Here is a 22,969-nt window from a genome sequence, read left to right on the forward strand (position 1 = left end):
TTGTCCGCGATTGATATCATTAATCCAAAGAGCCCCAAGACACAATGCCATCCATGAATTTCATTGAAAAAACAAAAAATGTATGTTTATGATACTAAAATCCGATTTGCATAATATTCGGAACACAGTGTCGATATTATTTGCATTTAATTGTGCTTTCCTGTTGGGTCCTTCTTTCAATTTCACAAAGCACAGCTGTCAAATATTTGGTAAATAATCTGCCAGACATTTTTACATACTAAAGCGCCTGAAATTTTAACCTCAAACATGTTTTGATGGCGCATAATGAGTTTGGATGCAGTATGGAAACCCTCTGTGGGAATTTACACTGATCCAAAACCATGTTTGGCAGCATTTGAAGTGGCAATTTATGGTTGAAATTCCTGAAAACCCCGGGATGCCACAATGTCAACAGGAAAATTTACTAAATAAATCGTCTGAAGCTGCCTCTAAACCACACATTTCCATTTGAGGACACTCATAACTCTCCTGGAGCAACAGCAGTTTCCTGTCAACCCAATTAAACTAACTAATCGCTGTATTATTCTTATTCATAAGCAACAATTCATTTTATTGCGGGAAACAGCCTGGGACTACGATCATTTCTTGTAGACTTGAAGTTGTAATATTTATCTGCCGCTGTAAGGAGAAGCAGTCAAGATCAGTCCATTGCAGAAGCAACATTTTTGACAATTCTAGTGTAAAAAATGCATAATAACAGAGTGCACCAAAGGGTATGTCAGCTCCTGTGCAGTCTGTGGTCTGACATGGTGTTTCACTGGAATCTGGTTAGCAGTCCATTCAACACTGTCACACCTTATGTCATCCTGAGCCACAAGAGACCAGAACCCTTGCACCAGTACCGTCCTGACGATGAATCTAAGGACCCCAGTCTGAAAACTCACATCTATGCGGCCCTCCAAGAATGTACTGTACCTACCCTCGTACGGTTCACTCCGACTTCTGTGGTGCAGTGGCCTGTGTCCAGGGATCACTTCCACACTCTTGGCTCTCTTGTGCAGAAGAACACAGCATGGTGACGGCCATGGCGCTTGTGCAGCAACTTCTGTAGGCCACAGATAGGAACTCATGGTACCACTAGGCACGTGGGGTCGTCTCATCATGCCTAGCTTTAACAAAGGGGGCGCATTCTCAGCAAATCGTGGCCGTGAGGCATATCAAACCAAAAAAAAAAAAAGAGAGACACGTAATCTGCCACCATGCTCGTTACCACAGTGATTGACAGCACACAGCAAATAAGAGAATAAAACGTCAGAATTCATGCTGAAGATAAATACATGAGTCAACCCCTGCTGGTTTATACAAAAGCAGATCTGAGTCACGCTCAGATGTACGCCTTCTTATACTTTAAAATGTCATTGGGTAGCAATGCCGCTGTCACATCATATTCGTGAATCATGTTGCATCCTGTCCGGAGCACCTGTCCTCCATCAGCCTCTGAGGATGGTCACCATGGAGATAGGAAAACAGACCATGGGCTTGTGTGGACGCACGGGACAAATCTGCAGTTTTCTAAGGAGGACGCTGTTGAATTCATACCCAGTGTTGTCCACACCATGACATATTTGAGCGATGGCGACACGAGCACATAAAGTGTCCAGTCTCATATGTGACTATGATTGGTCTTCTCGCTGAGGTGTGCTTAACTGCTTGTCATTTGGTTTTGTCATACCATCTCCTCCTCTGATGCAGCTGGCTTGGCAACTCCCATGTAAACTCTTGCTTGGTCTGGTTATGAGCACGTTTAACAACCTCTACTGTCCATGACACTTTTAACTGTCTCAACTGTCTGGTTATAAGCCTCCTGGTGTCAGTTAAAAGTGATGTCAGTCTGTCCAAAGTCAGCATTTAAAACAAAAACACCTTGTTTTATGCATTATGGGTTTTGTTTTGTTTTAACAAGGACAGAACCGAGGTCCAAACAGTGGAAGTTGAGGAACAACAGTTGCTGTGGGGACGTCAGGAAGAAGTTGAGACGGGCTCTAGTTGGGTATGAGGATCTTATAGATCAGGGGTGTCCAAAGTGCGGCCCGGGGGCCATTTGCGGCCCGCGGCTGTGATTTTATCGGCCCGCAGCACAGTCTAAAAAATAAATTTAACAAGGAAACTGAAGAAAAAAAAAACAAGAGCAGCAAAAAATGGGGAAATCAATCAAAACTCTAAATATTTACAAAAAAGTTGTAATCTAGCAAGGAAAAAAAAGTCATAATTTCACAAGAGTAAAGTAACAGTATGAGGAAAAATGTCATTTTAGTAGCATGAAGATGAAATATTAAAGAAAAACGTTTTTTTTTTTTAATTAAGTCAAAAACAATGACAACTTAGGTTCGGGGGAAATTTATAACAAGGGGATAAAGTCAAAATATTAGGAGAAGAAAATTGAAATATTTTGAAAATTATCCCCCAAAAAAATCAAGAGCAGAAATTTGACCAGAGTAAAGTCAAAATATTAAGAGAAAAAAATAGTTTTCTAAGGAAAGAAACTCGCAATTTTATGAGACTAAACTTCTAAAATGAGGAAAAATCTAATTTTAGTAACAATGTTGAAATAAAGAAATAATACATTCTTGTTAAAAGATATAAAGAGAAAATTTACAAGAGGAAAGCTGAAATGAAATAGTTGGAAAAAAACAGCAGAAATGGAAAAAACAGCTGTAATTTTACAGGAATAAAGTCAAAATATTACGAAAAAATGTCAATCGAATGAAGAACAAAAGTTGCATTTTTAAAAGAATAAACTCGTATTATTATGGAAAAAACTTCATTTTTAGTAGCATTTCACCTACATTACAAAGGTCAAATGCATTTTTTTCTTGAGCTACATATACTTGTAGCTTCTTAGCATATCTCTGTGTTGGTTTACAAAATATCAAAGTGGCCCTTGCATCCTTTCATTTTTCACTATGTGGCCCTCGCTGGAAAACGTTTGGACACCCCTGTTCTAGATGATTGGGCAAACAGACAGGAAGGTGCCAGGTGTGTCATCTAGACAGAGGAAAGATGATAAGGAGGCTTGGCGATGGAATAAAAAGGTCCAAGAATGTGTTGTATAGCTACAAAAAAAGACTAGCAAAAAAGAACTGAGATAACGAGGTATTAGGAAAGCAAGAGTACAAAGATATGAGACGTAGGCAAGGGTGGACTGGCCATCGGGAGTACATTACCTTGAATTCGATGAGCCACACAATGATGCTCTGGAAAAAGAGTAGTGGAAACAAGGCTAAGGAGAGTGAAATGAGTGAGCAGCGGTATGGTTTCATGCAGAAAAAGCTGGACGTAGCAGAGCTGAAGATGCTTAGATTTTGTTGGGAGTGACGAGGATGGACACAGTTTGAAACGTATCAGCCCGAGACGTCTGGGAGACAAGTTCAGAGAGGCCAGACTGAGATGGTTTGACCATGTGACAAGGAGGGGAGACCAAAGAGGATGTTTCTAGATGTGGTTAGAGAGGACATGCGGGTGGAAGGACTTGACAGAGGCAGACACAAAAGACAGGACAAGATGGAAACACGTGAGCCACTGCTGAGCAGGACAAGCCAAAAGTAAAAGAAGATTATGTGTTCTGTCTTTTGTTATTTTTGGTATATCTACATCTGGTAATATATTCTGCATGGTGTAATAATTACTGTTTTTTCCTTCATCATTTTCATCAAGAGTTTATCAACTATGTCGCATTATATCATGCGAAGTAGGATTCCTTCTTTATAAATGGCATATTTTCGTAGTTAGAGCATAGAAAACCTGTTTACGACCTTCTAAATATGCTTTTTAACATTATTAGAGCCCTCGAGACATGAAATAACACCCCGAGAGTCACCTTTACATTCATATTACCCATAATAAGAGAAAATAAGACATATATAAAACAGACTCACAAAATAGCACTGGGAGAAAAAATTAATATAAATACTGAAGGCGGTCCATCACAAGCTAGCACTGCCATTGTATTGCATTGTACCAGTGAGCCTTGCCGGCCAGGGTGTGTTAGCTCTGCTGCCCTGGCCAATGAAATAATAAATAATAGGTTGATATTTAGACGTTAGATCGCATGATTGTGTGAATCGAGTTTTCTTTTTGTGCAGCCCCAGTTTGCCCAGGGCCCCATTTGCTCCAAATGAGATAAAAATAGTCGCAATCATTTGTACTGCCTTTATGCTATTAAAATTGGTTATATTGTCTCAAAAAGTAAAATACCACAAACCACAATTTTAACGTCATCATCCAGCACAAACGATTGAGATTACTTCACCAGAGCTTTCCGTAAGGTTGGCTGACAAAACTTCAAGCAAGTGTCCTGTCCCGCCAGAGCAGCACACGCACACAAGCAGCGGCGGAGGTGGTTGTTGGTGGTGGTGGTGTGTGAGCTCCTCTGGGCGGGCTATTGCACTCTAACCACCGCCTCTTTCTCCGACTGCACTGGGACAGCCTCTTATTCTTCACTTTTGTACTAAGCAAGCGTCAGCCCCGTCCGGACCCCACCGAGCTGCGGTGTGGCGCGCGTCCAAGACAACATGGGAAGCATCGCGTACCCGAGATGACCGACGCTTGGGTGAAAACCAACTTTCCTGTGTGTCCTCTGCGAGGGAAACGTAAAAACAAGGCTTGCTTTCGGAGTTCCACCTCCCCTCCTCTCTCCCCGTAGGATTTGATTCAAAGGCGAAAAGCAAGATGGCCGCCGACTCCGTGCAGGTAGGAAAAGTTGACAACTGTTAGGGAAAGTGCGCTAACTCGCTGCTGGCGAGTTGACGGAAAGCTGGGGAAAGTTTTCAACTGCTCGGGCTTTATTCGGCATTAGTCGATATATCTGTGTTTGAGTGAAGGGTGAGAAGTTGCTCCCAGAAGTTTTGTCTGGGAATCATCCTAGGATCGAGGCCTGGGAAACAATTATCCAAACTAACTTACCCAGAAATGTCCAAGTTTCGAACCAGTGGATTTCCGAGCGGAAATAGCGTCTTGTGTTCATTTCGCGGCCACTGTTGTGGAAAGCTCGAAAGCTCGCTAGTTTCACTTAAGTGGAGGTTAAATGTTAACTTACAGGGGTCTGTATGCTAGCGTTAAGTTAAACAGAGGAAAAAAGGAGTCGCGTTTGGCGTTTTAAAATCACAATATTTTGTAGAATGATTGAAGAAAATATACAATAGCCGGAACATGGTTAGCTTTGCCACAGAAATGACCATACAGAACACATGGACGTCACCTGTAACGTGTGACAGCAACATTTGTAAACCACATGGGCGTATGAAAGCTCATTAAAAAATGTGTTGCCTTTAAAAACAAAAAAACAAAAAAAAAACTAAATTTCACAGTTATGCCCTCCCTTTTATTATTTAGTCCAAAAAAATCATGAGTCACGTATGAATATGGTTCCACTTGAATGACGTCACTGCCTGGGGGGTGACTATTTCTGTCAAACATGAATATGCAAACATGCACAGAAATCTATCTAATCACTCCACAAATGTTACGTATCAAGAATAATAAAAGACTTTGCAGGGATTTTCTGTTAGGGAGCAGCCACAAGTGAGACAAATATTGGTTAATGTGTTTCTTACATAATTTCCAAGGCTACTGTAGACTGAAACTGGGACGAGTGGTGGTGGTGACGGATTAGTGATACTGTGAATTACGATCTGTGTTTACCTGCTTTATCATGTATTCACCATTTATGAATATACAGTATAATGTTGTTTTTAAATTGGCCAGGTTAACACGTTAGCTGCAAATACCGTTGTGACCCGAATATAGGAGGACACGGAATATTCAAGACCTATTTATGAAAAAATATTTTTTAATATAGCGGAACCTCGGGTAGTGTCATTAATTCGTTCCAGAAGGTCTACGCCAGGGGTCACCAACGTGGTCCCCGCTGGCACCAGGTAGCCCCCCACGACCACATGAGGTGCCCGCAAGCCTGCTTTTCATTCAGGTTTTCAGTTAATAATGAAAAACAGTAGAAATAAATGCATTCTGAAATACAAAATGTGAGTTGTGGACACCAGCATTTTGTTAATGTTCTGGTAAAACAAGCATATTCGCTTTTTTGGGGGGTTTAAAATAAGCTCTGAAAATAAATGTTACAAAAATGAGTAGCTCTTGGCCATTTTCATTTTGTAAAAGTAGCTCTCACAAGGAAAAACGTTGGTGACCCCTGGTCTACGAACTCTAACCAAATACGTTTTTCCCATAAGAAATAATACAAATCAAATTGATCACAAAACACATTTTTGACGTTCTCTAAACTTTTGAACGTCCAACCTTCAATTTTCCTGTACTTTTTGCACAACTTGTTGTTCTCCAACAAGGAGCTGAATTCACAAGAGTGTGATCAGTGAAATGACCAATGTCTCTGTGTATCTCTTGCAACCTGCTGACGACACTCACTGCACGGCATGATGCCCAGTTCACAATATTTTTTTGTTAAAATCCGATAATTTACCCAAAAAACGTGACTTGTATTTGTGTGTAATGTGAACCATGCGTTCGGGAAGTGACGCTCATATGCACAATACACGACATCACACGTGTATGAGTGTGTTTACGGAAGTAAACATGTCCTAGCGCATTTGTGGCATTTTCAAGGATTTTGTGCAACCAGAGTCAAAATTTTGCTCGACGTCTGTCCAGAGGAGCATGTGCCTGAGAAGTCGTTCCTAGGAATAGTGGGACATTGACGTGAGACGCTCACTGACACAGATTTTTAAAATCATTTTGGGATGACAAGAAGAACTTTAGCCATTCTTGAAAAAAATCAGATGCAGGTCCCAAAGCAGCAAAAAAATCAAAATTGACCTGCAGTGTGACTGAAGCCTCTGACACGCTAAGCTCAATGGCCACTTTTCTCTGAGAGCATGCTGTTTGCAGCCTTGCAATGGTGAGGTACTGTTAACATGGTTGGGTATTGTTTACACATTATCCGACGACGGTGCTTAAACGGTACCCAAACCAATTTTGTGACATGCAAATTCAACAGAATAGTTACTTAAAGGAAAACTGCACTTTTTGGAGGGGAATTTTGGCCATCATCCACAATCCCGATGTGAGACATGAACCCATATAAAATATAATAAAATTATTACAAAAAATATAACAAAGTAATAAATTCACCAATAAAAATCTACAACAAATTGTCAATAATTATCACAGCAAAACCAGCAACATACAGAACACAGGGAATGTCCAAAAAGATTTTAGAGTCCTTTAAATGCATACATTGCGCTGTATAAGGGCATGCATTCCGGACAATTGGAGCAGAAATTGGTAATTGATACACACTTCTGAAGAGGGTGTTTGCTAGTGAAATGAGCAAAGTTACTTACGCGACATTACTGGCACAATATCACCTGCAAGCACTTGTTGCGGGTGGCTGAGTCTGCATCTTTTGAGGTGAAGCACAACCAAACTTTCCAGCATTTCGGCCTGAGCATCTAGATGCACTAGATCAGGGGTCCCCAACCACTGGGCCGGGGCCCAGTACCGGTCCGTGGGCGGAGTCGAACTGGGCCGAGGAAACCTTTTTGCGTTGCAAACTCCAAGCTTATAGTGGTGGATGGTGGGTCTGTATTCACTTTGTGTTTTTAATTTGATGTTGTTCCAGTCTTAGTTTTATACAATACATACTAAATGAGATAAATTACATTGCTATACGACCCCCGCCAACACCACCCGGTCCGCGGAGATTTGTGGGTCCAAAAAGGTTGTGGACCACTGCACTAGATGCTCGCGATTGTCTGTGCAGGTGAAAAATTCACATCAAACTGTAACATTATCACGAGTTCTAATAAATCAATAGTAACATAAGTTCAATTAATAGTAACTATTAATTTGGCACAGAAATCTGGCACCAATATCTAATTATTTTTTTGTTCTGTTTACTATTGTGTTTATCGGCACGGCACTGAGTTTCGGTGCCCACCGTTGATTGGTAGGTTGGTGTGGTCTCGGTCTTGGCCTCATGATGTCAAAATGTGAACAGCATGATGAAGAGTACTGTTTAAATCCCAATCCTATTGAACCAGGAATTCTATTGGTCCATTCGTGGATCACTCACCTGTTGTCAGTTTCGGTTCAATTCAGCTCCTTGTGAGAGCAAGTTGTGCAAAAAGCACTGAAACATTGAACAGTTGGACATGTGCATTGAAAACCTTAGAGAAGGTCAAATGAAGTTCACCGGTGAAGGTTGTCGTGCATTTTAACTTCATCGCTCCGGTTCCTAAGCCAAAGTCCTACCGAACGGGGCTACTGCTGCCTCAAATAGAGCACCAAGCTGCTACTGTGGATCAACTACACAGACTTGTGTGCATTTGGCACACAAATAACCATCAATAGAGTTGAAGACCTGTAGTTTGACTCCATGCCAACGAGAGCCACTGTCTGTGGCCACAGGAGAGCCAGTTGTGGGATGGAAGGCGACTGAGATAGGCATCATGCAGAAGGGAAGCAGGAGCAAGATAATGGGCTCAACATTTCCATTGTCCCATTGTTTGAATGAAGCTCTTGTTTTAGGACTTGGAGATTTCAGATTTTAACGAACAACTTTATCTCACTTCTCTAGAGTCTTAGACCTAATATTTGCCTTCGTACCCTCCCCCAGTCACCTCTCGCGTGTACGATTTTAAAAGATCCGACAAGTTGGACATGTGTAGGTAACAGTTGTTGACCTTTTGTAAGAATAGTATCATTCAGTACAGGCGCTTGATGGCAGGCCGCAGGTCACTTATCGCTATATGTTTTTAGCAGCTGCTACAGCATGTGGCTGGTATTGTTTTCACCGTGTGCGTGCATCTGCGCTCGTGTGTGGTCTGTATTCGGAACTTCTACACAAGCATTTGTTGTTTTGACTTTACTCGGACAATATAATGAAAAAAATGTTTTGTGTGAATACGTTACCGTGCAAGGTTTATTTGCTAAGTTTTTGATGCATGAAAAAGGGTTGTGATAGAATGTGCTGTTGTGTCTATTAACAAAATGACACGTCTAAATTACTTGCATGAAGCCGTGGGTTTTGACTTATGGATTATTTTGTCAGTGCACCACAGGGTGTTTTATGTCTAATTAAAGCAGACAGGTTTTACTAGTTGATTTATTTCCACCTTATCTGATTGGCCTTTCATAGGTTTCCGTGCATCAAGGTGCCGTAAAATAGGCCCTTCTGAGTGTCCCCACGCTGTCCTCATTCAAGCTGGGCAAATACAGCTACAGTGCACTGCAAATACGTTTCTCACCACCATGAGCTTAAGAGCTGCCTTTTTCGCTCCACCATTCTTTTTAGTTCCTGGAGGCGTGACCTCCATTTCACCTATAAATCATTGGGAAGCCTCTCGAACCAGGAAATAAGCCACCTATTGTTTCCTCTGAGGTGAGCATCTATAGATGTTATATGTTTCCTCAATGGCATGTCAGCAGTGTGAGTGCGTGGAAATCCTGCACCCTACCAAACTTGTTTTCCTGCCCTCAAACATCTTGGTGTATATGTCCATCAGAAGTGAAGTCAATGATTACATGGTTTACTCTTGATATCGTAGAACTGAAGCAATAATCTGCAAGTTGCATGACTGGTCAAGTTAGACGATGTGGACGTAACTAAGTAGTGTGTACAGTGTGTATAATGGCCTTTTGCATTTTTTTGTTTTTGATTTTGTAAGTCTTCATTCTTGTTTCACACAACCTGGCCCACCTCAACCATAGCTTCTTTTGCACTGCCTTCCAAAGCCAGGAATGTTGCACCTTTTTCGTGTGTCGCTCGTCAGTGTGAAAAGCATTGACAGGGGATTGAAGTGTTGAGTCGACCCCGAAATTTGCCAGCCTTGGAGGTAGTATCAGAGGCAGGAAAGAAGCTTTGTTAAAGGGTGTTCTTCCATGCCGGGATCAGCCCTGTTGTCGATCCATCCATCCATTCATTTTCTACCACTTGTCCTGTTTTAGCATCGTGGCACTTCTGACTTTGGGCAAAAGGTGGACTACATTGTGGATTGGTTGCCAGTCAATCACAGGGCACATTTATGATGTTTCCCACAGGACTGCAATCTATTTGTGGTGGTTGGTTGTCTGGGATGGGGGGCCAAGATGACATCCTTGTCTAATTTGCATAATTGGCCTTGACTCACTCTGTTATGTTTTTTCAAAAATGTATCAATTAATAAACCATGCTATTTTGTGGTTGAGTACAGCCTAGTATAAGTAAAAAATATAAGCAAATATTATGTTTTTTTTTTCCAAGTTAAGCATTTTCAAGCATAAAAATGGCACAATAATCCCGAATAAAAACACAGGCTACTTTTGCAGCCGTTACCCACGCAAAGCCGAAACTCAACTCTGAACCACCGACGCCACTTCCTTGTCCGCATCTCTTTCAGGTCCCATAGGGAACACATTTATAGTAACACACACAACCACAAGTCTTATTTATGTCTTAAATGGCTTATTTACTCTTATTTTGTCAACTATATTGGGTATTACAAGTGTAAAGGTGACTGTTGGGGTGCTATTTTATGTCTTCAGAGCTCTAATAATGTTAAAAATCACATTTAGAAAGTCATACACAAGTTTTCTGTGCGCTAACTACGAAAATGTTCCCTTTACAAACGATCCTTCTTATCACAGTCAGGTCTGGAACCAATTAACGGCGATCAATGAGGGATTACTGTACATAAACTGTATTTAAAGACAAATCTTTGCGTGATCTATTGGCATCATGACTCCTGCTCGTCAAAGGTTGAGAAGCACACTTATGGAGCTGCAAGCTTCCACACCTCGCCTTTCACGGAGGTGCTAATGCGCACACACAGGGACTTGTGGGATACTTCGCCCTTCGTGACCGCTTGTATTTGATTACCGAGTAAATGCATAACGCAAGAAACACCCCCTGTCTTTCACTTTAATGTGTACCACGTGGTGGGAATTTGGAGCGTCGTTAAGATGCATACCACCACCCAAATAAATGAATGTATTGGAAACAGAGATATAGACAAACACCCATTTGGGTATGTCGCTGAGTGGGTGGGGACTGAATCCATGTTGACTTGCACACAAGTTAGGCCGGTCAACCACTAGACCGTCAGTGACTCCGCCCTGGTGTGTTGAGAACAATTGTTGCTGACAAATAAATAGTTTATATGTCACACCAGGCACTGGTACGGACTTCGCCCTGTTGCTATGTGAATGCACACACATAAATGGGAATGTCTCACTTTGCTTGCCTGCGAATATATAGAAGAAGCATTGTAATTGTGAATGTAGTACTATTCTATATTCTACATTGGCCACGAGGTGTCGCTGTTCGGTGAGACAAGGGCTAGACGTGACGCTAGGGAACACATCTACGGTTCCAACCATCCATTTTCTATCCCGCTTCTCCTCTTTAGGGTCGCGGGGGCATGCTGGAGCCTATCCCAGCTGACTTTGGGCGACAGGCGGGGTACACCCTGGACTGGCACATATAGACAAACAACCATTCACACTCACAATTTAGAGTCGCCAATTAACCTAACATGCATGTTTTTGGAATGTGGGAGGAAACCGGAGTACCCGGAGAAAACCCACGCACGCACGGGGAGAACATGCAAACTCCACACAGAAATGCCCAAGGGAGAATCGAACCCAGGTCTTCCCGATCTCCAGACTGTGAGTGTGTGGCCAACATGCTAACCACTAGTCCACCGTGCGGCCCCACATCTACAGTTGTCCCTTGCAATATCACGGTTTGATTATCGCTCCCTCCCTATATTGTGTTTTTACAGAAATTAATCAATTGATAAATGATCGCTGTTTCGTGGTAGACTGTGGTCTATGAGTCAAAAGATATTGAAATACAAGTGATATGTAGTATTCTGGCCACAAGGTGGCGTATTGACACAAAACATTGATGAGACATTACCTTTATATTACATTACCTTAACACTGCATGCAATCAGAATGTCTGACATGATAGAGTCGGAAAAAAAGTTCTCCTCCCATTCAGTGTGGAAGTGGTAGGTTTTGGGCTTCTTATGTTTAGAAGAAATAAATTCTTAGTTAATATGCAGGTCACGTTATTTAAAGGGAGCATTTTTGGCGGTTTTTGGAGGTTTTTTGTCAGAAGGCTTTATGGGCCGGAATAGTTGCGTCCCAATAGGTACATTTTTAGCTGCCTCTTTTTAGCTCTTTTTTTTTTTATCTCACGCACAGACAAAGGCCAGACGTGTTCAAGTCTCACATAAGGATTGCGTATGATAGGCAATATTCCAAAAGAAGTGCAGTTTTCCTTTGAAGCTGCCAATACAATTGGATAATACAAATGTAAATGGGTGTTTTTTCATGTCTTGAGGGCTCTAATAATGTAAAAAATCCTATTTAGAACCTTGTTAACAGGTTTTCTATGCGGTAAGTACGAAAATATCCCGTTTATTAATACTGTATTGAATCCTGCTTTGCGGGAATTCACTTATTGCAGGTGAATCTGGATAAAACAGGAACGACTGTATGTAGAATTGATTATTGCTGTCTGGAGGCATAATGACGTGCACTACTGGACTACAACCAGCGGAGGTGCTGTGGATTCAGTCTGAACTAGTTTTTGGCCTAAAAACCATCACATAAGCTGCTATGGAAGTTGAGCTATATTCATACAGGCCTGTTATTCGGTTCATTATGACACTGGTATTAAAACTGGAGTTACGAACATGCATAGAGATCATCCTATCCCTTTTGAAATAAATTGATCACAAATTGTCCCTATAGTCACAAGCGCATGCCGAGTTTCCACACACCACAAATCCTGTTTTTAGTAAGCACCTTCATCTGCACTGATATTTAAACAGGACTCTTATCAGCAGGGTGGATTGTTGTGGTCTGGGTGCAGTTTAGATAGTTGTTTGTTCCTCTCTTATACCATGCAAGTGTAGGAGGTCGTGATAGAGGGCCAGTGTTATGTTTTTAACTTGCGTTAATTTTAGCCACTGGAGTGAGATTAGGTCCCATTCTGGGCTGCTGTGACCTCACAGAGTGAGAAGCTAATAGGGATTTGGCCGTCGCTACTCAGACGGTTTATCTTCCTCAGTTGATGTCACTGGCGCGTGTGAGGAAGACAAAGTAAAATGAGACGGCAGGAAGAAATCTCTTGGAGTGAATGAGCGAGAGTGGCTTTGAATGGAGCCTCTGCTAGCAGCAATAATAGCCTAACTTTACAGAGGACGGCTTTACTCTTTCCTAATGGCTGAACTTCAGTGGGATTGTTGTGAGGACCATTTAGCGTGTCAGCATAACATGCGTGGGCTGGTTTGGTCATCGGATCTAGAAATGGACTTGGCAGAAACTGAAGATGCTATGGTAAGATTAGGAACTTGTCATTTTAGCCATCAATGATTACATCCAGTCTCATTGTGCATCGCTGGATTTGCATCTATGTTACCAACATCATGTTTGGTTGAAGCCACAAGATATTTATGTTTAAGATTTCATGGCTGCCATTGTGTGATACTATGTTTTGTTTTTCTGATCTCATTTAACAACTTTGTTCAGCTGAAAACAGTTGAACAAACTTGGCACATTTTCAGATGGTTTCAGTGCAGTGAGATCTTCTATTTATGTGATTTTTATATCTATCATTTTTGCATACAATATTGTCACTGGGGCAGAAATAACATTAAACGTTCTATACATCAGACGTGCAGTTTATTGGCAAAAAAAACCTTTTGATTTGTTTATTATAATTAATGAATAATTCATAATTGGTTTTACATGCCCTGTACTTGTCGATGTTATTGCAGCACATACACACCACACTGATTAGCCATAGAGGATGTAATGAGATTAATCAACAGTGAAAATAACCCTTATATGCAGCCTTGGTTTCATGGAATCCGCCACTGGCACCTCACCATCTTTTCACGATGATCTCTCAAGATGAAGTCATTTAGGATGTGGCTCCTAATCCCTCCTTGGTTAAGCAGAAGGGTTTAAGAATGCAGGTTAACAGTAACTGAAAACTGCAGTGATTTCATCAAGTTTGATACAGCGGATGTAATAATTGACACAACTCTTCCTCATCGTAGTGGTTTCTCTTTTGAATAGCAATACAGTACACAAAGTGTGGGTTTTGCGCAAGCGGTCGTGTGTTAGAACGTATATTCAGCTGAACTAGTCGAGTGTGCACTCGCCACGTGGAGCTGTCTGGCCTGTATGTCACAGTCTGGCAAACAGTCCTGTCAGAAAACAGAAATTTGCTTAATCCCGGCATCTGCACAAAATTAATGAAACTGAATGTAGACTAAAGCATCTTGCCTATTATGTTTTTGGCATAATACTGTATCATAAATAACACAGGTGCTAAACATGACCAGAGAAGCCTGGTAAAAGTATAGACTAGAGTGTCCCGATCAGCGTTTGTGGCCTTTGCTGTTTTTTACATTTTATTGTGTTTATGCAGTGAGCGCAGATGGCCCCTGAGCCAGTCAGCCTTAAAGGAACGGCGTCGTCGCAGCTCAAAGATTTTTTTTGGAGGTGCACGTCCATGGAGTTATATTTGTGCCTTTACTTTGAGGTGTCAAAGGCAGACTTTGAGTCCTGTTAACGTGCAATAATTACTGTTGTGTGCGCAAGCACATTGCTGCAGCGCACTGTCTCTCCCTCCCTCTCTCGACCTCCTCCTTGCTGGGGCTCGCGGGTTGCTGCCTGGATAGCGGCAATGTATACAGGCGTGTTCAGTGGACAAAATGTGTGCCTGTTGGTCACTCTCCGGGAGGTGAGGGCACTGATATAATAATACATTTTTTTCAAAATGTTCTCACGATTGACCGACAAAGTCCCAAAGATCTGCTAGTAGTTGGCGATAGGAGTACGGATCACTTAGATGGGTGAACAGATACAGACACAGATAGTGGTGTACTCGCTCATCCCTAGTATTACATTGTGGTATTGAATGCATGACAGAGGAAATAAAGGTGTTTATTGGGCCTTGCTTTGCACACTGGGGCACAGCCATTCTCCAAGATGTGTTGTTAAGATGGCAAATTAAGATGTGCAGGAACAATGCCTGACTAATTGACTGATTAGTCAAACGGCATGTCTCGTCTTTTTTCAGTGCTGTATTGTATACAGTTTGTAGTGCTTCTCCTTACACCTTCTCCTGCATCAAACATTGATTCACCATATTCCACTAATCTCCTCTCTCCTTTTCTAGGGGGATTCCCGGGGCCAGCTTGTGTCGGAGCGGCTCGGCCTCGGCAATAATCTGGACCTGTCGGACACCATGGTCCAGCAGAAGCTGGAAGAGATCAAGGAGCAGATTCGCCGGGAGATCCGCAAGGAGCTTAAGATCAAGGAAGGTGCAGAGAACCTGCGCAAGGTACTGCCACTGTCTTTGGTTTATAGTAAACATCTTTTGCACACCCAAGTGTGTCTTTCTGTGAGACATACTGTATGTCACAACTCATGGCTGCCAGTCGTCTATCCAGTCTGCACTTTGCCAATTTCTTCTCTTGTCCTCAGGTCACCACAGACAAGAAAAGCCTGGCTTATGTTGACAACATGCTGAAAAAATCCAACAAGAAGGTTGAGGAGCTTCACCAGGAGCTGCAGGAGCTCAACGCCCATATTGTGGTTAAAGACCCTGAAGAATTACAAGGTAACTGGCAGCCAACCGTGTTACGTATGTGTGTAAACGTGTAATTGGTGAGTGTGGCGCTTTTACGCAAATATAATAAGGGGTTGGTTGAGGAATGCAAATTGTGTTTGGAGGTCTCTTAATGTCGTATGTTAGGAATAGTAGCTCTATAGGACTGGTCTTTGGCTAGCCTAAGACCCACTAAAAAACAAAATATGGAAATGCCGTATTATTGGAAGGTTGTTTGACTTCACCCTAAGGTGCCACTGTGCAAGGCTTTGAACCCAAACTGCTATGTGCGCTCTTTCGTCATTTTGAAACCCCTCTCCAATGTCTCTCCACGTGTCTAGCATTTCTAGCATTTATCTATATAAAACAACAGCCTGTACAGTAAGGCTGCGCTAGAGGAAAGTGTTATTTTAACCACAGATTGTTGCTATATTTATATGGTAAGTTTCTGTGCTATAAAATGGATCTAATTGAAGGTGCGATCTAATGTTGTGGTTTGAGGCTTGGCCCCTTGCAACTCTTGTGGCCGCTACGGTATTCATCCAGTCCCACAACAGTCTATCTCTTATTTCACTAGCAACAAAGCTGTAACCATTACTGGTTACTGTAAACCCAAGTATCACGTTGTAAGTAATTTTGGTGTTGTGCCACAACATCATCAGTATTAAGATCAACTCACACTCACTCACACACAAACACAACCAGAGCACAGTCAGTCTTTGGAGGTGACTCACTCTCGAGAGACTGACATTGTTGCATTCCACATTCCACCGACTGTTACAATGAGCTGTCGATTGTTCCCCTCCGAGGCTGTTGAAAGCTGGCTCCTGTGCCTTTTGTCAACAACAATGAAACTTGGAAAGAGTCAAGCAGTGGCGTTTGTTCAACGCTTTACACCAATGGCCTGATGAGGCAGTTGCTGGAGGCGAGTGCTCACATGAAAGGAAGTTGAGGCTCGGTGTTTGTCTGCCTGATGCCGGTTACAGTCCCCAGGTCGGCTGACGTATTTGGGGGGAGAAGCGAGGTTGTCTCGGTAAATGGTTAGTGGAAACAAATTTATCCTATTTCTGTGACCCTGTGTCTGATGAACGAGGTCCTTCTTTCTGTGTGACGCGACGGCACCGGAATGTCGCTGAGCATGGTGAAATGACGGAGAGCGGGGAATTGAGTCATGGGACACGGGACAACTTCTTGACATATGGTCGACTTGAACAGGCCTTGTTTCCCCAAATTTGTCAGAAAGAGTTGCTGTGTCTGTACGAGCTGCCAGAATGGGTTTTGTTGTTGGACAGGGTTGGGGTGGGTTGTGTCTGCTTATCTCCACAGCTCAGTTTAGGTGACAAATGGACTCACTCAGTCACTCATTCACTCACAGGATAAGCTACATTTTTTAAAATCCAGTCATTTAATAGCTATAAAATAAGTGCGGGGTGACGTACTGCAGTATTTGTAAAACAAGTGGTTTGATTGTATTTTTGAAATGTTCTTGCATATTATAGAAAGCATTGTGCCTTGTTGGAGGTATCATCTTTTGTATAATTTCATTGCTATTGATAGGAGTTCTCAAACTAGGGTTAAGATTTTGAATGACTAACCTGCTGGAATCTAGCCTCCAGTATATTATCACAATACAATAATAACCACTCTCCTGCCTTACTCTTAAGACATTTGTTGCTGTCTTGTACGTAAAAGTTATTGGCTCAAATAGCTTGTTTTATTGGCCCAGTGGTTCCCATGCATGGCTATACGATTTTTTATAATGATACGCAAATTATTGTCCTATTTTCCCCATATCCTCATGACCTGGGGTTGAATTCTAGTGGGTAGTCTGTGTACATAGATGGCATGGTGGCATAAAGAGAAAGTCTTTCAACATTTACCTACATATTATAATGTTCACCGCACTGTTTATATTAATCCTGGACAGATTATGTGAACCACCCAAGTTCACTTGGTCTTTTGCTGTGATGTCATTGTTGAGGGAATATTCCTGCCCACTTTCTCTTTGCGTTCCCATCAGAAACCGAGGGGAGGGTTGCCCTTGTCAGCTGTCCAGCAGTGACATCATCGCAGCAGCTATTCAGCAGCTCAGTGTCTTGTCCTCGAGCCCAGCGTGGGCTGAACCGCTTTTAGAAGTAGGAGGGAGTTCTCAACTTGATGCAACCTAGGCCAAAACCAACCCCCGCCCTGCCTCCCGACCTCCACTCCCCCGTTCTCAAAGAGAGAAACTCCCAAGCTGGAACTACTGTACAGTACATGACTTTTGCAGCACATCTGTGCAGGTGGCTGGCTATTATAATCCATGTCTGGAAATGAAATAATTCCTGAAATAATAAACTGTTGCCAGTGCTGTTGTTTTTAGGTTTAGATTGACTGTTGATTGACGAGTTCAACTATGACGCCACAGACACAGAAACTGAAACTGAGCTTGCTAATCACGTCTGGAGAAGTCAGACAGGTTTTCCTGCCAACTGTGTGGACATGCATGCGTGTGTGCGTGTGTGTGTGCGTGTGTGTGTGTGTGTGTGTGTGTGTGTGTGATGGAGTCATCGAATCAATCTGGGAAAGCGTTTCCCTGTTCCTTTCAAGTCCACACATGAACACATGCATTCATCCTTGGGATAAGTTTCTTGTTCAAAAACACAAAATAAAGTGTTAAATGATTTTGAGAAACAGTACAGTATATTAAGCTAACGTAGGACAATCTTTGGCATGATGACAAACTTATGTTAGAGTAGGCCTGTCACGATAACAAATTTTGCTGGTTGATAATTGTGCTACAAATTATCGTTGATATTCAATATTATCGTAACATTTTTTTTAGACTATTTTTTCCATTCATTGAAGTCATGAGATGTGTCATTCACATTTGAACCACTAGATTGTACTCAAGTATAGTGTACGCCGGTGTACCTGTGTGAGCCACATTAGCTTGGCACAGAAGTTACTCGTATGTGTGTTTTCGTTCTGTCTGTCTACTCTGTGGACGCTCACCATTTTGAACTGTTTTGTTTATATTTGCTGACCCGACGTCTCAGTAAGCGTTGACTGTCGGGACGAAGGCTCCGCTGCCCGAGCACCTCCATCAGTGGGTTTTTTTCCCAGTTGAGAAAACCGTCGGTCGTCGGTGTTCATGCACTCACCGTGTTCATTCTGTATATACCAAAATATTCCCACGTTGTGGAATTCGCTTTTGTGCTGTCATTCATGTTAGCGTATGCTGGCTTACGGAGCTAACTGCAGCTAGGGTAGCATAGGCATATGCCATAGGTAGCACATGTCAATTTATCAAGGGCGTCATAATTAGTGACCTGTTTTTTTTTAATCATTTGATTTATCGATGATTACCTATATTAGATACATATTGTGAAACATCATTACAAATATTAATGTTATTGCAACAATGTTTGATTTTTGCTGAGATCAAATGAAGTCCAGTGTGAAGAAATTTTACTCTACAGACCTCTCTAAAGGTGCTGCCTGACAAGTTTTTGTAAGCAAAGTAATGATGATTGTGTGGTGCTGCAAGACTGTTTAGGTAACCTCTACAAGGCTACTGTCTAAAAATAGCGCATACATGCAGAGCTCAGTTCCGTGTCTATTTGTGACAAACTCCAGCGATAGTCATATCTTGTACCAGTGGTTGTTTCCAAAGTTTGGTAAAGTGCTAACTCCTCATCCTCTGTGTTGCTCCCCAGAATGTCCTCTGACCCCAGATACCCCCAACAGTGAGACCCGAATATGCACAAGCAGCAGCCGCCTGGCAGCCCTGAAAAGGCAGAACGACATCGAGCTCAAGGTCAAACAGGGCGCAGAGAACATGATTCAGATGTACTCCAATGGGCCATCAAAGGTAGGATTTGGCTTCCCTCTACAACATCCCCTCATACTCAACCCGAATTTGTGTGTTAACACTTGTTTGTCTCTTGTAAACTGGGGTACAGTCGTCCCTGCATCGTGTTTGGAACATTGCGCCCTCACTGTATCGCGGTTTTACAGCCTATAATTAGTCAAAACATATGCTTAGACAGGGTGTAAAAAAAAAAAAAAAAAAAGCAGACTCTCCAAAAAGTAGCCACTAAAGCTACAATTGAATATTTTCATGAAATGACTTTATTAGCATATGTTGGTATCATCCTTCATCCTTCGGGCCATGCCAAAATTTATTGTATAATTGCATGCATGACTGAACACAGGCCCATTTTCCGGCCTCCCAAAAATGAAAGGGTTAAAATTTGAGGAAAAGTCATAAACTGTGATGCAAAATTAGATTTTTTTTGTTCTTCTTTTTTGTCCTCATGTTGAGGACTGGGTTGACAAAAACTTGCATCCATTACCTCAGTGCAAATAGCATGAAACAAAGGGTTAATATGGGTATCGCAGCATAGAAGAACAGAAATTCTCATTTTGCATCACAGTTTAAGACTTAAACTTAAATTTTTACTCTTTAATTTTTTTGGAGGAATTTTTTTTTTTTGCCCACCGGAAAAAAGGCATGTGTTCAGTCATGCATGCAATTATGCAATAAATTTTGGTATGGACCTTCGGATGATGTCCATATCAACATATGCAAATAAAGACATTTCATGAAAATATTCTATTGTAACTTTAGTGGCTACTTTTTGGAGAGTCTACTTTTTTTTATACACCCTGTTTAAGCAAATTGTATGTGGCATTTAGAAGGTGTTATATGTACTGTAATATCTGTGACATTGTGTGCGCCTTTAGGAGGCGGGGCCTGGGAAGTGACGTGTGCGACGTCGGCTAACTACCGTAGAGTTGCAGAGTGTTAGCATGGTTAACAGTGTGGAGTGTGCCAGTGACTGGCATGAGTTGTGGCTGACAGCAGCTCCTATGTGAATGTTCACTGCATATATGTGTTCTCTGCGCCATTGCAGTAGTAGTCTACTATACTGGCCACTAGGTGTCAGGAATGTTACATTGATGAGACGGTAGCCATCAAGTACTGTAAGCTGTCAATCCTAAGATGTGAGTCTATATAATGTCTTATTTGTGACTAAGACATCATAGTATCTATTATTATGTCAACTATAGCTGGTAATACAAGTGTAAAAGTCGCATGTTATTGCATGTCTAGAGGGTTCTAATAATGCTGAGAACTGTATTTAGAAGGTTATAATTAATAGGCTGAAGGTTTCTATGCTCTTAACTATGAAAATATTCCATTTATAAATAAGGAACCCCGCTTTGTGGAAATGCACTTATCGCAGTTGGTGTGGAACCAATTAATCACGATAAATGAGGGATGACTACTTGTATATGTAACCCGCCCTGCTTCGCACCGCCCGCACCGGGGCTCAAACACATGACCTTCGCAATGGGAGGCGAGAGCGCTGACCACACAGCCAAAAGCGTGGACCGTCGACAGTGTGTTCAGCGCAGCTTTTAAGGCAGAGGGAGTGAGGTTTACCAACGTACACTTGCACAGCCTCACAGGCTCACTGGCTGGCATCCGTTACATATACTCATTAACAACATTATGAGGCGAGCTCACATTGGGCTTCATCTTCCATTACAGGGGTAATTCTCAATTATTTTCTGTCACACTAGGGGACAGACATTTTTTCATGCCGCCCCTGATCTGAAATACTATTGAAAACCTGATAATATTTATCTGTACAAACCAGGGATGTCCCGATCCACATTTTTGGGCATCCGATCCGATTTTTTAATAGTCTTGCCGATCCGATCCTGATTTTTTTTTATTTATTTATTTTTATATTAAGCTTTTGATACAAACATGAATATGGTTATGAAAATAGCTCTTCAAAGCATTAAAAATAATGCAAACAAAGTATTGCTGAATTTACTTTTTTTTTTGTTATTACACAGCATGACCAACAATATTGTTTTGCTTTTGTAACAAACCTCTGAGTCAGGTCCCTAATCTGGTTAAAGGTCCAAGAAAAGATAAAATTGGAAAAAATGGGCATGCAAAGTACTTTAAGGGTAGGACTAATCATTTGACATTAGATCAGTTTGTTACTTTTTTCTCCTCAGCGCAATAGTAATTTATTGGCGGTCACTAGTATAAACAGCCTGTGCAGCGTCATACTTCCCATGCGAGCAGTGGCGGAGACAGAAATGTTTCATTGGGGTGGCAAAGGTGAGACTATTACTCACATAGTGGTGGCAAGAAATTGATACCTGAAATGTCTGAATGGCCAGTGTGGGGGCCGGAGAGTGACCAAGGGTGGCCACAACCAACATTGGCCACCAGGGAGCTGCGTGTGACATTATTGCAGAGTCCACTCTGCAATAATGTCACACCATCAGACCTAGAGTTTCCCAGATGAAAGACCCAAACCGTAACTTCCACTCTCCAGATGGCACAATGTTAACATTGTGGATTTGCTGCGGCAGGAGGAAACATGAGAATATGCTGATACATGGTGTGTCATATGCACTGCTGTTTGTTCACAAAGCTTTTACGGGCACTGTTGCTCCTCTCATGCTCAAAGTATGACTAGCTATAATTTGGCTGGTGTGTGCATGGTTAAGTCACAAGAGACAGGTCATGCCACCTGGTCCCTACTAAGCCAGTTATTAGAGCTGCACACGAATGCTGGTTCAGCAAACGATGTAAGAAAAAGGTATGACCTCTGGGTGAAGCAAAATACTGTACATGCAAAGTAGTGGTAGTATGGACGTGTTGGTAGAGCTTGTAGAGATTGTTATAGAATTTTAATGATTAAGGATGTGGATGTGAAAGTCAGTGGCACAAACCCAAGTGTCCCGACAGTCACTGTGAGGTCACAATGTTTTGTAATCAGCCTGTCAGACACAGACCCACAGAGGCACCGTCCGTTTGGAAATAGTGCTGTCATGATGTCAGAGAGGAAGTTCCTGCTGGAAAGAGGCCTTTTCCTGCATGCACTGCCACCATCAACTTGGACTGTTTTAGTTCAGAGGAATGCTGGCACGTGTTTGTGTACATGTAAAAGAAGTCAGCTAACCACACAATGATACAACACCTTTTGTCTTGGCAAATAGTAATAATAATAATAATAATAATAACCACTGGTTCATTGGGTTCAGATGAGGTACAACTGAGGTCTTTGTTGAGCTGTTGGTACAAGCTTATGAACCCCTAAAATGCTGTATCATCTCAATTAGTGTTGTTTTGACTTGCTTAACTGGATTGATCCCACTCATAGGATCGCAAGTTACTGGCGACAGCACAGCAGCTGCTCCAGGACAGCAAGATGAAGATTGAGTTCATCAGGATGCAGATCCTCAAGGCAAGCCAGGCCAATGAGCTAAGCTTCGAGAACAACGATGTGATGGGTGAGATTTTTCTTTCCATGATGCCATTAACGTTAGATAGAGAAATCAGCATGT

At 42.0% G+C, this 22,969-nt stretch overlaps 1 protein-coding gene across 2 annotated transcripts in view; it reads left to right on the forward strand.

Annotated features, from left to right (window-relative positions):
* The first annotated feature begins 4,429 nt into the window (after window positions 1-4,429).
* The window catches only part of pkn2a (protein kinase N2a), a 29,220-nt gene continuing 10,680 nt past the window's right edge, over window positions 4,430-22,969 (forward strand). Inside the window, exons 1-5 of one of the 2 annotated variants that reach the window (XM_054768144.1) lie at window positions 4,430-4,710; window positions 15,176-15,340; window positions 15,484-15,619; window positions 19,306-19,460; window positions 22,786-22,915. In XM_054768144.1, the coding sequence (XP_054624119.1) occupies window positions 4,690-4,710; window positions 15,176-15,340; window positions 15,484-15,619; window positions 19,306-19,460; window positions 22,786-22,915 (607 nt within the window). In that variant the 5' untranslated portion in view covers window positions 4,430-4,689. Of the gene's footprint in view, window positions 4,711-13,041; window positions 13,324-15,175; window positions 15,341-15,483; window positions 15,620-19,305; window positions 19,461-22,785; window positions 22,916-22,969 lie in introns of those variants that run through there. The other variant, XM_054768143.1, reaches the window with a different exon arrangement.

Source organism: Dunckerocampus dactyliophorus, chromosome 2, assembly GCF_027744805.1.
Source record: "Dunckerocampus dactyliophorus isolate RoL2022-P2 chromosome 2, RoL_Ddac_1.1, whole genome shotgun sequence".
Lineage (NCBI taxonomy): Eukaryota > Metazoa > Chordata > Actinopteri > Syngnathiformes > Syngnathidae > Dunckerocampus > Dunckerocampus dactyliophorus.